The 17,258-nt window shown below is 39.0% G+C and overlaps 1 protein-coding gene across 1 annotated transcript; it reads right to left on the bottom strand.

Moving 5' to 3' along the window:
* Window positions 1-2,441: 2,441 nt before the first annotated feature.
* HHLA1 (HHLA1 neighbor of OC90) lies at window positions 2,442-16,920 on the bottom strand. The gene is made up of 15 exons (XM_065753401.1): window positions 16,827-16,920; window positions 15,543-15,602; window positions 14,386-14,466; window positions 13,849-13,932; window positions 13,683-13,766; window positions 12,307-12,390; window positions 11,706-11,762; window positions 11,514-11,600; window positions 10,707-10,799; window positions 9,680-9,877; window positions 8,738-8,809; window positions 8,491-8,562; window positions 3,271-3,427; window positions 2,659-2,741; window positions 2,442-2,485 (listed from the first exon to the last, which is right to left on the bottom strand). The coding sequence occupies exons 1-15, from the start codon at window positions 16,903-16,905 to the stop codon at window positions 2,442-2,444; spliced, it is 1,335 nt and encodes a 444-aa protein (XP_065609473.1). The 5' UTR covers window positions 16,906-16,920.
* Between the last annotated feature and the right edge of the window lie 338 nt (window positions 16,921-17,258).

The raw sequence follows: 17,258 nt of genomic DNA, 5'->3' as shown, positions 1-17,258 counted from the left end.
TTTAGGTTGACAGGCTCCTCAAATTGCCATAGAAGCTTTAAGTCCATTTATCCTAATTTAAAATGATTTTCTAAGTCGAGTGCAGATTTTTTTATAGGTAAATAAACATGCATTTATTTATCAATTTTCAAACATATACCTACTGTTGATTATCTTCTTTCTCAAATGTAACATCATTTAAAAATCTTGCAATATTTCATCAAAAAGCAAGGTTAGAAATATAAGATCTATAAGTATTTCTACTCTATCATTTGAAACTTCATACCTACGCTTCAGTCTACCACTCTGCAATCCAGAATAACTTTTCCCTACATTTTCTTCCTTATTCCTCCTGTATGATAGAGTACATCCAGAAAAGCTTACCTTGAGGGATATTATTCGAAAGCAGTTGGATCTAAAACAAGTGGATTTCAGCAAAGTTAGTACTAAGTGATTTATACCCACTGGGTATATACCCTCACCCATGTGATCAGTTCCCTTATCAAACCCACTTCAACATTCATTAATTAATCCTTCCACAAAGTTCCTGAGATTCATAATGCCAGCAGGGTAATATAGCTTTAGCCATGTAAAGGATCTATACTGAGAGGTCTTTTCTGCAGGTGCACTCACCGTATAGTAACTTGCCCTAATACTCTGTGGCTGTAATTAAATAACAATCATCTCACTGTTATTAATCACAAAATCTCTGGGGCTTGTGAGTATGGCTTTAATAGCTTAGTAAGAGGTGATGTTCAGTGATGAAAGATGAGTGAAAATTTATACAGCTTTAAACACTGACATTCCTTAGGGTTGAGAAGTCTGCTCTTGTCTATCCACAGTGGCTCCGATCCAAAGCTGAATGAAATCCAGGGTAAGGGTGAGTCCATGATCTCTGGGGCAGGCTTTCCTTCCTCAGGTAGGTGTGCTTTCTGCCAAATACAGACACATACACCTTTCAAAGATGCCATAAGTGAAGCTGAATTGTTGTTTGTCTCAGATATGTGATTATGATGAAGGTCGGTTCGTCTGCTCTGAATGTCAGCAGAAGGCTGATGTTGAAACTGATGACAAAACAGGTCCCAGTCAGTGTGGATGGTGATTTACCCACATGCCATCATAATGCATAGACTTATCTCAAAGCTATGCACTGAGGCTTTGTAGGACTGAAGGTCCTACTATACGGAAAAAAAATATTTTCTTTCTGTAAGGGTTGCTAATGTGCTCATTTCTTTTTTTTTCAGTGAAGTCTTGGCTTTTATTCTTTCTTTTACTTAGTAGGGTTTTTTTCCCTCATTATTTTTTATTTTCCTTTTTGGCAAACGAAGCAGAAAGTCTTGAACTGTGACAAGAAAGTTGTCCTTCAGGACATGTGACATTAACTCTTTTCACAAGACCCACACTGCTATGAGGCACCTGCTAATTCTCTCCCCATGAACACAGGGTATTAGTTCTCAACCCTTTCCAGGACCTTAAAATGGAGATAGCTGTGACCAGCACAAATTGTCAGACATTATTCAGGCTTACTGTACTACAGAAGTTAACATTCTGTCCTAGGACTCATATTTCTGCAGGAGAAATAGAGAAGCTAATAATTTCTTACAAATGCAAACACCTCCAATAGCATGGAGAACAATGATACAAGTCAAACGTTAAAAGCAGAAAAAAAATTCAATGCAAAGCTTTTTATGAAAATATTTTTCTTTTGATATTTTCTTTCAAATAAAACCTGAAAAACAAAATCATTGTACTCTCTCTCCTCCCTTATGTTCATCTTTCCATGTCCTTCTTCCTCAATTCCCAAAAACTTAATGCTAAGAATAACTGTAATAAATAACACACACATACTTTGAACACACAAATTTCTTCAGTGAAACATCAGTGCACGGCATCTGCACTGCAAACACTCTTGTTTTGTTGGATGGTTTAATGGCTTTATCATGTAGAGTTGACTGAAGAATCACATTGTCGCAATGTAGCAGAATATGGGATGATGCAATTTGTTTTGGTTTTTTTTAGGATTACTAAAGTAATGGAAGACTCCTGATTTGAAATCAGGGGCAGTTCAATATTTGAGTAATTCACGTTGCTTTTAAATTTTTACATATTTGTTCACTTTGACTAACATGTTAATTGGATACTATTCTAGCAAAAAAAAATTTACATGCACCATAAAAGAATCCTTTATAAAACTCAATTTTAAAAAGCATTCCAATGTTTTTGTTTGTTTGTTTGTTTTATTGCAGGTACCACGCATGTATAAGATGCAGCTGTTTTTACACACCATTTTCACATTGCTTTGAAGGAAGACAGATTTCTAGATTGATATCTGGTTAATAACTTGTCTTGTTACTCATATTTGCATATAATATATGTCGATCTGATTTTTTTTACACTGAGAAGTGAAAAAGTCTACTAACACCGCCACCGTTCCCCAAACTGCAGCAAAATTCCTCAGTGCTCTAGACTGATTTACAGATGTTCTTGAGGCATTTCTGTTTTAATGCTGGAAGAAAAAAGAATAACACAGTCAGAATGGGTTTTACAAAGAGAATATAAAAATATATATAAATGGTTATATAAGTCTGTTTATTTGTTATTTTAAAAATCTTCATCAGATAACACTTTGAAGAACAATCAAATGCTCTGTGGGTGTCTAAGGTATTTTGTTATACTTACTGTGGGAGTAAGCAATTCTTTTGACTTTTTCACAGACATAACTTGCATTTTTCAAGAACCAGGAGTAGTATTCAACGCAGTACCTAAAGAAGTAAAATTAGAATAATACAGTCCAGTTTTCTTTCATAAGCATAGCTCTGTGTACATCATGCTGGTAATATTGCTCTCTGAACATAGAAATAAAAATCTAAATTCTAACCTCACCTATGCCATTAGATACTTGGGGAGATTCAGCTGAGCTCTATTCACCCAGTATGACTGGTGGAAGCCAGATCAATGCCTGAGGCTCCATCGGAGACTCAGCCAGTAGCCATGGAAAAACTTCTCCTCAGGAGAAATGCCACGAACTGCCCAGGGAGGTGGTGGAGTCACTGTCCCTGGAGGTGTTCAAGAAGTGTGGAGATGTGGCACTGAGGGACATGGTTCAGTGGACATGGTGGTGATGGGTTGGTGGTTGCCCTAGATGATCTTTGTGGTCTTTTCTAACCCTAATGATTACATGCTTCTAGGGACTCAAAAGTTAGCACTGATGACTGAAAGCTGCGATTGGAAAATGTACAGTGGAGTACTTTTAAGAAGACAGAAGCAAGTGAAACTGCTGCTAGATTTTACCTCATGGCTTCCTTTATGGAATGTCTTCTTTGGCCAACACAGAGACACAACTGAAAAAACCTGCAGAGCTCCATTAGGCAGGGATTGATCTTCTGCACTATGATAGTGACAGGAGATGAGGTCACATATGGGTCTTTGAGGACTGCCTGTGGACACCCTAGGAGAAATAGAAACACAGACTATTCAAAGATTTGACCCATAACATTTCATGCAATGACTTTTCTGGGCAAAGGGATATATACGGATTAACAGGCGTGTTAAAGTCAAGTCTGATTGAGGCAGATAACTGAAAAAGAATCCCCACACAGACTGGCACTTGCTTGAGTGAAAGAAAAGTATGATTATCAATTCATTATTATTAATCATTTCTCGTAAGTTATTGAAGTCGTTGTTGCTTTTACTGATTCCAAATACAAGGAACAACTCTAAAGATGTTATTTATTCATTGTTACCTTTATAGATGGAAGTTCAGTTGCCACTATAGCACAAAGCAGTGAGATGAGGAACAGCGCAACACTCTTATTATATTTAATATTTTCTATATACATTCACTAATGCAATAGTCATTTCCTGTCCCACACTTTCCTACACCCACTCTCTATAACTGAATCTCAGACGTGAAACAACAGAGCTGACAAACAATCAGAAACTCTGCTCTTTAACCTCATTTTTCATCCTCATTAACAAAATGAGCACAGTTTTTTCAGGGGTTGTGGTTTTCTCCCTATCCATCTCTCTACTTAACTTGCATTTTCCACTTCTGTTACTACTGTCTTGAACGATCAGCTTATTTCAGCCATGATTTTAGAAAAAAAAAGTCCTCTGGATAAATACTTTCCTAGAGGTTACAAAACTGCCAAGAATCTGGAGGAAAAAGAGGTCATTTTTTGCCTGTACTGAGAGGAAGGTAGGAACAATTTCTCCATTTTGCTCCTATTTGTCAGCTGCTAGCTGGTTAATATTCTTTTTTATTTCAAATGACAACCACTGTATTGTTTGAACTTCAAAAGAAATGCAGGGACATAGTATACAGAGTTATGAACATCTTCTCCCCTCTCTGGAGACAGCAGAAAGGAAAATATCTGTGTTCTGTTCACTGAACCTTCTGCAATCATCAGTGAGAGGTAAACATTTGCACACAAAACACTTCATCCACCAGGAAATGCAGCTGTGCCAGGCTGCAGATAACGCAGTACAGCAGAATAGGTGATGGCAGGTTGTAAGCATTGCTATGTGGTTTTTCAGTGTCAAATACAATTTCCCTTCAGACTCCCTTTCTGTCATAGAAAAGATGAAAACGAGCAAAACTGAGAAAATGTAAGGGAAAACTGATACTGCTTTATTTTTTTTTAAAGCTATTTTCTTCTTCATACGAAGAAAAATCTTACATTAACTATAATTTTGTCTTCCTGAAACCGTACTCTATAACACATCATCTTACGTCTTTCTCCTTTACTTAAGAGCTGTGTTGCATTCAGTATGAAACAAACCACTTGATAGAAAAAGAAATGCAACATCTAGAATGTGCTAAAAGGCATCTGTGCACAGCTACAATTGGTCTGTGATCACAACTGCTTTGTGAATTGAACAGCACTGCTCTGAGGAGGTGGTGTCAGAGGAGTACACAGTGAGCTTTTGTGACTTTGCCTTTCACCCACTGGGGTGGGAAAGGGTGAATGTGGGGAGCAGAGGAACAGAGGCAGCATCAGTGGGGATTCTGGTTGGCTATTCGTTGGTGAAATCATTAGCAGGCTTTGGCCACATGTTCAAATAAACTGCCGTATGTGCAGAGTATAATCCCCTGAGACAGTGTAATTCCATTTCCAAGTTCACGTGTCTCTCATGCTTTATAGCTTTGTGCTATCATACGTTATGTGATAGGAGAGGGTACAGGGGTTAAATTTAAACTAATGAAGTCCTGTTGAAATGAGACTCAGTTGTCTAGCGCTGACAAGGATTTTAATATAAAATGGCATTCATGGGCAGGAGAATAATAAAGGCACAGCCAAGCTCAAAGAGATCTGTTCTGAAATGATTTGCCTCTGACCAGAGCTTGCTCAAAGTAGCAGAAATTGTAAAGGAGAAAGGGGTAGGCCTTGCAGCTCCTGTAGTCCTGGTTGCCACTGAAAAATGGCCATTGAGTGCCACAGGCACTGCACAATTCTCAGCTGTAGTTAGCGCCGGGTGAGAGAGAGCCCCATTTCTCTTACTCTTAGCAGCTTACTTAAAACTGTAGAACCATCAAGGTTGTAAAAGACCCCTAAGTCCAACCATCAACCCATCACCACCATGATCACTAATACGTATCCCTAAGTTCCACATCTACATGGTCTTTGAACACCACCAGGGATGGTGACTCCACCACCTTCCTGGGCAACCTGTTTCAATGCCTCACCACTCTTTATGATATTCAATGCTTGAGAGCCTCAGTGTCTTCCCTATAATGAGAGGCCCAAAAGTGAACACAGTATTCTAGGTGCAGCCTCATCAGTGCTGAGTACAGGGTGATGATCACCTCCCTGTTCCTGCTGGCTGCATTATTTCTGCATGAATATCACCAGCATTTGACACTCCTTGTTTATTTTCTCTTGATGGCAATTCAAAAATGACCGGTCTTGTTTTAATAAAGCATTTTTCATGTAAATAACTGAACATCAGAGCATGTGGCAATGAGATTTGACTATAAATTGTCCATTAAATGAATGTTAGTGTTTCTGGGAGTAATTAAAACTTGATAATAGCCAATAGCCTCCACCAAAGTGGGTGTACATCATCCAATCTAACAGCTGTTAGCGTTTTGCCCAAGTTGTGTGCTTGGCCCGCAGAAATTCAGTTCTATCTAAATGTAAATCAAATAACAGCAACTTCAGTTTGGATTCATTTATGTAGGAAAGAGAAGTAAAATAAAAAGTTGAAAGTTAAGCAAATTTCTCTGGGTTTCATCTCTAACAAGAATTTCATCTTAAATTAATGCTACATTTACATATAACTCTTCTTAATACTGAAATTCTCTTTCAATTAAAGTCTCGTTTAATTTTATTTGGATTGGACAGTATATTTAAATTACATTGTTGCAAGCAAAATAATTAATTATAATTTTTGATATCTCTTTGTAAAGAGATTGATTTTATTGATTCAGTTCATAAATTCCTACAGATTTAGGTCAATACAAAGACAGTTCAAACTAGATATTTATTTAAATACTTCCTTTTCCAAGACCTTTTTTTTTTAAGAAATTGACTTGCTCAAGAAAGGCAATAGACAGGAGAAACCACAGCCTGTTTGCGCAGAGTTCTGATTTTGTCCTTTTGAAATTACTGCACTACTGTTACAGGAAGGTAAGTGACCTGTCTTTGCAGTGAAGAGCCCTTTCCACTAGAGAGAGGATATCACCTTTCTCAGACTCTGAGATTAAAATTTGCTGCCAGTGGAAAGTGGTATTATGGCTTCTGTGAGTAACTCAGTCTTACTATATTCTTCTCTTCATGCTATAACATGCCCTCACACTTTATTAGTCAGTGTGCAAAAAGAATGAATAAATATAGAAATAAATCCACTTTTGTGATTTTAAAAAATTGCTTCCTCGAATAATGTCTTGGACTTCAGAGTGTCATGGATGTAATTTATTGTTTTGTAATCCCACTGTCTTTTTTTTTTCCTCAAAAATGCTGTGACTGTTGTGTGCAGGTAAGACAGCGCCTGTTTCTGATGGAGAGGCATTCCATTCTCTGCTGCCATTGAAATCCATGTTTCCCAGCCATTTCAAAAAGGATGGATTCCCAGTCATAGATTTGCCTGGATTTATAGAGTTGTCCAGCAGATAGCAAATAGCAGATGGATCAACTCTTTGAGTGGACTAGTGATGGTGCACTGACCTGACTTCAGCAACTTCCAGTTCGGTGGTCATTATTTAATGCTCTAGTCAAACTCATCCTAGGCAAGCAACAACACAACACAAACCTTCTCAGGATTTTTTTTTCTTTTGTTTTTGAAGAATTATTTCTCAGTGGACAAGAACTACCACAGCATATTCCTCTGATCCCCATCTAAATAGAAGATCTGGTTTGTCTTAAGCCCTTCCCCTCACACCATCAGGAGTATCAAGACATCGAACTGTACTAACATGAAACGATGCCAGTTCATTTTCTTCATGCAACCAATGAATGGAAGCTAAGATGAAGATTTTCCCTCTAAATGCAGCAATTACATGAAATCTTAATGCTGAAAATCTTTTTCATATGAATACCAATGCTGAAACTTGTACATCAACATATCCATCAGAATTACTTATTTAATTTAATCAATTAACTTCCTTAATTTCATTATCTTTCTATGCCTCTGTTGTTCTGTGATTAATAATCAAGTTAAAAGACAGTATAATAGTAAGCTGAAATACACACAACTTCATCTGTATTTATTGGTGACATGATTAGATTTCCAGTGTGATCACTGGGAGCAGGGATGCCAGAGGGCCTGGAAGTATTAAAGCTGTGTTCAGGATATGATGTATGAGTGGGTAGGTTGGACTTAGACACTCATGTGCTCAGCATCCAAAGTCAGGGAAGGCTCTCCCAGAGTGCAGACACCCTTTCTGACTTTGGATCAAGTCCAGCTTTTGAAAGGATATCACCTCTTTCTAGATACTTACAAGGAAATATAATTTCACCAGTAACATGACTAGATTATATTTTCTAAGTGGAGCAGCAAATCATCATGTACGTACTGCTTTGAGCTCTCACATTCTAATAATTTTGGCATGCAAATGGAAGAACTGAACTCTCCTGAAAATCTAGCTGAGAATGATCCCTCTTTAGTTCAACAGAAAGTTTTCAGCACTGAAAACTCGGGAAATACTGGAGATTTCAGATGACAAGGATTGACTTAATCATTTTATTTGTACCAACAAGTAAATTTGAAGCATTCTAATTTATTTTGGAACAAATTAATTCTAAGATTCCTTAGTAACCATTCCATATTTAAATGGAGAACATACAGAATATACAAGTTAATTCTACCATCATAGCAGAATTTGTGTGTTCAGTGTGAAATTATGTATGATTCAGAAACCTGGAAGCAATCTCTGATGTTTGGAGTGTAACACATATAAAATGTGCTATAAAATACATTAAAGATGCACATGTTTTCTGGATGGGAAAAATAGAATATTGGTGTGCTCTCAACTAGGCTACAGTTTCTGCTGCATGAGGTACAGTCACTTACGTGCAGCTGAGTGAAGTTTCAGTATCATGCCACGCTGGTAGGATGGAGTAGACAGAACTGAGGAAGGCAAATCTATAGGGTGGAGAAGAATATAACAGGCCTTGATGTATTAACAGAAAAAGAAAAAAAGAAAAATAAAAGCTTAATCTGTAAATATATTCACAGTCACCTATTTTTATAGATACTATTTTCTATTTCAGAAAGGTACAAACTTATACATTTTATTATTATCCCAAGTCAATCTCACCTTGCTTTGTTTGTATCTGATTGTTGGCATCTTGAGGAGGCATGGTCTGCACCCAAAACACATGCACATCAGCTACAGGAAAAGAAACAAGTGCTTCATATCATTCAGGGACTTTATTTTCTTTTTTGTCTATTTACTGAGAATAATATACTGTCATGTATGAGAGAGTTGAACAGCCAGATCCTTACCCAATTATTTTCAGTGGCATATAACGATGTGAAGGTGAAAAGGAAGGACAACATATGTATTTGTTAGATCTTGGAAAATGTATTGGCCAAGAAAAGATACATTTAGTGGTGTATGGAAACTGTTGAATCACTGCCTGAACCACTGAACCTGAGGTGAGCACTGAATCAGCTGTGGGAGCTCAGGTGAAGATAATTCACCTGTGTGACCGGAAGGGATGGAGTCTGACTCCACCTCTCCCAGACTCCATTTAAGGGTTGACCACCATTGGGGAAGGATCTCTTGTTGGAGATTCCTTCTTTGTGGAGTTTATCCCTGTAAGCCTTGATCTTTGGAGAGGGGTGAGCATTTCCCTGTCTCTTTGCTATCTATCTTGACCAGCAATACCATTTGCTGTTATCACCATTTTGTTTCTTACCCTACAAGTGTAGACCCAGAGAAGCTGTTCTGTACTGCTTTTTTCATAAGCAGTGAAAGCACTGCTTTTCACTAGATTTGGAGCAAAATGAGAGCAAAGAATTGTTTGACAAAACTTGGTATTCCCCAAAAGGACTAAGAAAGTACAGGACAGCAGGCAGTCCCCTAACTTCTTTTAGCACTTCTGTGATAAAGATATCTTCTCCCTAGTGACCCAGAGTAAGCCTCCCTGAAGGGCATCCTAACTTCCACCTCTGAGATATGTTTTGGGATGGGCTTCTGGACAAACAACAGAGCTAATGGAGCAAAGTGAGTGTTGGTCCTTCATGCTGAACTCACCGGGGCTGGGCTGCAGGGCTGGTGATGTGACCAAGGTCCTCTCAGCAACAAGAGAAGCTCCAGTTGTGCCTTGTGGTCTTGAATTGTCCATGTGCAGTGGTGGAAACCCTGATGCCTTTGTACTAACCGTTTTTGTCTCTGGTGGAGGCCTTGTGTTGGGATTGTCCTCTCCCTTAAGGGTAAGAGGAGTGCTGGTATCTGGAGAAGCAGAAAGACTGAGGGTACCACCAAGAACTACATGCTGGTAAACAATAAATCCTATCTACTCGTCAAGTGCTTCCACTAAGGGATCAGATTCAATTTTTCACTTCATTTTAAAATTTTTCTTTTATTGTTTATTTCCAGGAAAAGATGTGGGGTGACAAAGTTGGAAATTTTAACTGAAAAATTTTCAATATGCAAGTTTTCATAAACAAATGAAAAAAAAAAAAACAGGAAAAAAAGAAAAAGCTGGAGCACCTCTCCTGTGAAGACTGAAGGAGATGGGCATTTCCAGCCTGGAGAAGAGAAGGCCCTGGGAAGACATGATAGCAGCCCTCCAATACTTTAAGCAGGAGGGAAATCAACTTATTACATGAGTAGGTAGTGAAATGACAAAGGGGAATAGTTTTAAACTAAAATGGGGGGGAGGTTTAGATCATATTTCAGGGGGAAAATTCTCCACTGTGAGGGTGGTAGGGCACTGGCACAGGCTGCCCAGAGAACTTGTGAATTCTCTATCTTTGAGCCACTCAAGGTCAGATTGGTTGGGTCTCTGGGCAGCCTGGTGGGTGGCAACCCTGTCTACAGCAGGGACATAGAACTAGATGATCTTTAATGTCCTCTCCAACCTAAGCCATTCCATGATTCTGTGTTCTTTGATCAATGTTTTTATTTCTACTGAGAGAATTAATGGTTTGATCTGCTTGCTAAGACAAAAGTTTATCTTTAGTTTAATGTCACAGTAGTTTGCAGCAAAGATACGCCGTCACTTATCAAGACGTTAACAGAGGATAATATAAGTTTAAGACTGACAACATTTACTTACTTTTTAATGTCCATGGATGTTCTGATGATGGATCCATGGTTTTGTTTGAGTCTTCCTGTGCTTTCATGAAACTTGAAAAAACTGAATCTAAATCTTTGAGATGTGAGAAGATAGGGTTAGTACAGTTAGTATATATGGCAAATTGCATGATAAAAAGGAAATAAGTCAGGTTATGACATGAAAGAAACAACTATTCTCATTTTAAAATGAAGTTATTTTTAGCGAAGTACCCTTGATCTCTTAGTTCTATGTTCTATATAGCAAGTGGGAAACATCCTGCAGCTTTCAACACAGGTAATCTTGCCACTGGTTCCAAAGTCCTCTTGTCAGTGATAGGTTGGGTATCCATGAAGTGCACTGGATGAGTACATTTGGCTCCTTTCTGAACGTTACTCATATAAATGCATATAAATTACTCAAGCTGAGGGCTAAAGCAGATCATAGAATCATCTGAGTTGGAGGGGACCTTTAGAAGTAATCCAGTCCAACTCCCTTGTTTAGAACAGGGACACCCATAACTAGATTAGGTTGCTCAGAGCCCCATGCAGCATGACCTTGAAGGTCTCCAGGGACAGAGCATCATGTCTTTGGGTAACCTGGATACTCATTTGGGCCAAAAGTATCACAAAGCTTCACCAGCCCAGCTCTGATTCTTTATTCCTGCAATAGAAGACCCACATCAAATTATTATGTCTGTAGAATTTACTTTGTTTTGCAAGACAGAGAAGGAAGATTCATTACAGCTGCTACCAAGATATGGTTTTCATTGTAGTTGCTATTTCTTTTTATTCCCCAGGATGTGCTTACCCAGGTCAGAAGATGTGTTACTGGAAAATGTGTAATTAATAACAGGAGATTTCTCTAATATTTCCCAAAAGTCAGATAGATTTCTCCCTGCAAACATAAATGAATAAAAATGTGAAGATAGACTTGCTTCTAATATGTCATCACTGAAAGTAAATAAGGCAGTGATTGAGTTGGAATGGATTTTGAATTTACCTGTTTGACCTGTCATCACACAGATGTAGATACAATCTGAATCATTGCTCTGACGCACTGAAAGACAAATGCAAAACAGATCATTGTTACTAGTTCTCATTACACGATATCATCTTAAGTAGTTAAAAACATAAAACTGAAGTAATATGTAGCTACAACTGAAGAAAAAATTTCGTTCAGATATGATTTTGACAAAGAAATCCAAATATCAGTAGTTCCTGTATAAATGTTTCAATTTAATTAAAATTCTAAATTACGTGTCTGTTTACAATATTTTCTGAAGATTTTTGTTTTTCTTTGTATATTATTATTTCTTGGGGGTCAAAACTTCCCTAGATACCAGCACTCAATTATAACTTACTAAAATTTTGAAGAAAAATATACTCATAGAAAATAATTTTGCACATATGTGTCTATATTATATATATAAGCAACTATGTACTTTTGTTCCTCAGAGGGGGATATTTCTACAAGCACAGGTCATGCTTTGCTGGACAAATGATGCTGAATAAGAGCAAAAGGATTTTAAACGCATTTCTACGCTTGTTTCTATGCCAGGACTAAATAAGGCAACAATAAATAATACAGAAGAAATGCAAACCTGAGAGAATAGAAGTAGACTTGAAAATTTCTGTGAGATAACTGGTAGAGTTTCCAATAATATCAACTAGTAAAGCAGTGAAATCTAGACAACAAAATAGAGAAAAATGATAACTGAAAAACATATAAACGGAAAAAAATGTGATAATATTTTGAATACATGTTTGTACATGAAAATGTAAAACATTTAAAAGCTGAGAACCTTTCTGCTGAAAATGAGTAGACTTAGGAAGACATTCCTATACTCTTTAGAAACTTATCAAATATGATATCCAAAACAGCACCGTTGCTCCTAAAAGGAAACTTAAATGGAGATTCTGTTCAATAAATCAATTTACTAAGACTGCTTAGATCTAAAAGAGCTATCAAAAAGAGCTCAGCCCTGTAGATTCTGTGATACTGTGTATGCATGGAACATCTGATTGCCCAGATCTTCTGAGATCTGCTTCAAACATACAGACGACGTTATCAACTCAAAAAATGGCTAGTGGTGAATTTGTCATGATTTTTAGTAAGTGCCTAACAGATTCTTACTGGTCAGCATTCTCACTTAGGGAGTGACATACATTACCTCTTGCAGTTGGAGATAGGCCCTATTTTCACTGCCTGGAATCATGTTCATGAAAATGTTCTGGATTTGGACTCAGTACTGACTGGTCATCATACATTAAAGCTTGTGAGTTCTATGCATCCACAAAAAATCATGAAAGTCATTGTGCTGCCTTTGAGGTTGTTGTCACATGCAGCTTACAGGATATGGGTTCTGGTCTCCAGTTGCTGAACTGCTCTTGATATTTCATGGTAACCAGACACAGAATTCAGATGAAGGGTGTGAATGCTGACTACAAATGAATCAGCTCTAGGCAGGTGTTAATCCCTACACTTGTTGGCCTTTTTGAAGGCACTGAAGTCTATCAGTATAGATAAATGCTTTAAAACTATTGGATTTGGATTAGATGACCTTTAAGGGCTCCTTCCAACTCAAATAATTCTATAATTCTATGGTTCATCCTCTGTGGGATTTATCAGGAGCGTGAAAGTGGTTAAGATAACCTGGCATTTTTTAATATGTTATCTTAAGATACCTTGGGATAATATTTTTTCCTGCTCTGAGGAGGAAAGTGCCACCTTCCCAATAGGTAAGCCATGGTGCTCACCTGACTAATTGCCCCATTCCAGGATGGCTGGTTGGGAGCAGCCATTTTAGATGGAGTCAGTCAAGTCTCACCAGAGGTTTGTAGCAGCAACTTGTCATCAGTAATGGCTACTGACTACTAACAAGGGGAATGACTACAGAATGCCAGCTGCAGCCTTCAGCTCCAAAGGAAATAATCCATTTTAATAACATTTGATTGCCAGCCTCTCTTGTATACCAACCTGTCAAATCGTTTGTCATGTTGTTTAAACAGTAGCAGTAATGCATAGGGAACTTGGCAGGGTCAACATTTTTCAGACTAGAAACTGTAGAGAGATGGAGAAAATAGGTGTCTTGATGTGCAGCCATGTGAGGGGGACAGCTGCAGAGCAGGGCAAATGCACTCACTGTTATAAATGGTGACTGACACTTTGTGGAAGGCGAAGGAGCTGTAGGACGTGACGCTCAGCAAAGAGAAGAGCTTTTTGGTACCTGCAGAAACATGTGCCCATGTAATTAGCAGTTAGAACAAATTATGCAAACAGGATGATTTGGCTCTGCTCATTTGATTTCAAAAAGACTCCTGAGATGCTGATATGATGCAGATGCCTGAAACTCAATTCCTTTTCATTACTACTGAGGGATGTATCATCAGTACTACTTAAAATAAATAAATAAAGCAAGCAAGCCTACACTGGATTATACAGTGCTTTCTAAAGGCATCCCATAAGTAATTATGCTGTGCTTATCTACGAACACACTAATTTCTAAATTCTTTGGGGTAGGCAGATGTCTGCATTGAAATGTACAAGTGCAACTTGCTCTGAGAATGAATTTTGGAGACAGATAGCATGCACTTGTGGCTTCTCCTGCTACCACCACCAGTTCTTTATCTCCTTTACTGCTACTGACAGCCTGTCACCTCCCCGACCAGTGCAGTGTCACCTCTGAGTGCTGTGCTCAGCATCCCATTCACCAGCTCGGTCAGGTTAACAGCAGCCAGATCGACGGACTTTGCCGGCAGTTCTGGAAAAGAAAGTCTCTGAAAATTCCTGCTAATCACCTGCTTGTACAAGGCAAAAAGCTTCCAGAAGGAGAACACAAAATGAACAGTTTATGTACTGGGCTGTGAGGAAATGAATATTCCAGGAGAGCAGAGAGAAGTTTGGAAAAATCACAACACAAAGAGAGCACTGCAATGGCACCCAGGATTTAGGCAGTGCTCTGTGCCACCTTCTGCCTTGAGCATGCTGGGGGTGGCTGAAGGTAGCAGCATCCTGGTCCTCTCTCATACTGATGATGCATGCTTCCTTCCAAGAGAAAAACAGAGGCTGCAGATGGAGGAGAAATTATCTCGGAAATCCTCCCCCCTTTCCACAGTGACAAATGGGATCAGGATGTAAACACCAATTTTATTTCTTTTTCAGTTACCTTCATGGCTACAATACTACTGCAGATAAAATTCGATATGTGGCTGAATCGTGCTTTTTATTTAAAAGATGTTTCCTTTCTGTTGATGTTTCATGCCTTCTTTTCCCACGTCTGAACTTCTAAAGATGTTCTTTTCCTTCCCTACCATGAGGCGATCAAGAAGCAGAGAGGCACAGTGCCTGTGTGTGTGCAAGGAGGTCTGTGAGTGCATGACAGAGAGGAAAAACAGAGCAGGATGGAAAAAAAAAAAGCACAGAAAGTCAGAATGAGAGCAAAATCAAATTTGGAAAGAAATACAATTTTCCAATGACATCAGTATTATTTTTAGCTAGTTCTAAATGAAGCTTTAGTGAAGCTGTGCTGGAACACATGAAAGTGGCAATGACAGAGCAGAGCACTGTGGGACACATACCTGCAGAGATAACAGAGAAGGCCACCTTTGGTTGGAGGGCCCTGGGAAGAAAGTAATTACAGAGACACCTCCTCTTCATTTCCTTGAAAGAGGGAGGTCAAGTTGGCCAAGCATTCCCATATGCTGGGGCAAAGAGCCCTTGCAGCGGGAGTGACTTTGGCATATGTATTCCTCAGGGTAAATGCCACCCCCAGCACAGTGCATCAATGCCATCAATGCCCACACACAGGGTAGAGGGTTCCTGATGTGCTGATGTTACCTGCAGTAGCCAGCACTGCTGCTTGCTTCTCTCTCTTGTTTTCCCTTCTTACGCATGAAGCTGTGAAGCAAATAAAGAGTCTGAGAAAAAATTTTCCCTGTTGAGCTACCAAATATTTGCAGCCCTCTGTTGGGGTTACTTTGCAGCTCTTATTCATTATGGCAAGGAAACCAAGGTACACAAGCACTGCAAAGCAGCACACCAAATATCCATAACAGCAGTAGATCAAGAGCCTAGGAATACGTGTTTCCCAGAAGACCTCCCTGGCTCATTACCTGCCAGCTAAATGGGGAAAATGAATTAAATATCAGTCTTCCCCCTTAACCCAAGAATGAAAATCAAAAATTAACACAAAACTGTTTTCACAGCTTGACATGGGCTTGTACTCAACACTGAGTGACAGGGATGAAGTATAATGAGGCTAACTCAAAAAGAATCTACGTGGGCTGCATGTAAGTTTGTAATGAAGAGCAGATATTCAGGGCAGTGTTTTGGGGGACAGATTGGAGTGGGGCTCAGCAGGTAGGGCTCCTTTCTGGAATTCTCTTGATAATGAACAAGGGCAAGATGCAAAGTAGTGATGCAGACACTGCAGACAGGTTGAAGTGCAGGACTTAGCTTAAACTCCCCACCCCAGGAGTAGAGAGCTGAGAGCCTCCAGAGAGAAGGTTCCCCAAAAGAGCCAAAACTTGCTACGTTAAACTCCCATGGAGCTCGTGCTGAGCAGGGTTCTCCTCAATGGTAGTGCTCCTGTCAGACCTACCACTCAGTGGAAAGAGCTGTCACCAGGCAGTAGGAAGACTGGGTCCAGTTTCTTCCTCAGCAAGAGGAAAGCTGGAGGACCAGAAACGCTGGAGGACCAGAAACAGCAGAAGGAGATGTGACTACATAGTCTGGCTGGTTTTACCTAAGTAAAACCTGGGTTCTTTTCCTTATTCTTACAGAAATCTATGTCATCTACAGAAGACAGACTATTTCTCCTCTCTATCTACATACATATACAGGTGAAAAATAACCTGTGGATAATCTATGGTACAAGGTCTGCAAATCATGGCTCCCCATATGGTTCTAGTCAGCTGTATTAGCATCTCACTTAGTACGTGCTAAATTTGAACTGACAGTCTAGCTGGTAGGTCCAAACCATCAGCCTTGCCCATGCAGTGTGAAAGAACAGAGAACCAAGCCTCTAGATGTAAGAATGGAGAAATCTCTGAGGCCATGGAAGAAGTTAAAAAAGAAATAATCGTGGTTATTCCCCAGGGAACACCAAACCATCATCCTTACCTATGTTCCAAACCAGGAAAAGACATAGAAATCCCAGACTCATCTTTGCTGGCATATGCCAATAGAGCCACCGCATCATGGATTCCAGTTTCCAGTGGTTCTGGCTGCTCTAAGAAAAAGAAATACTGTTTTGGTATTGTTACTGCTTGTAGTGTACAATTTCCTTAACCCTTGTGCCAGAATGATATGACCAGGGGAGAAATACATGTTTAACATCTTACCCATATTTAATTCACTAGAGAATTAACGCATAGTGAAAATAGTTAATGTGTACTTAGCATTTTTAAAGAGACCCTTCCATGGGGTGATGAAATGATACAGAATGTTCTGTATCTGAACCATCTATATTTGCTTGCATGACAGGTCAGAAGTGTGTAAGCATTAGCACTGCAAATTTGAAAGCTTTGCAAAGTTTCTAGGTAGTACTTATCT

This window comes from Cyrtonyx montezumae, unplaced genomic scaffold (genome assembly GCF_038088225.1).
Source record: "Cyrtonyx montezumae isolate F1298 unplaced genomic scaffold, pur_monq_1.0 scaffold_8, whole genome shotgun sequence".
NCBI classification, from domain to species: domain Eukaryota; kingdom Metazoa; phylum Chordata; class Aves; order Galliformes; family Odontophoridae; genus Cyrtonyx; species Cyrtonyx montezumae.
The sequence above is the reverse complement of the archived record's forward strand: the minus strand, read 5'-3'. Positions and strand labels throughout refer to the sequence as shown.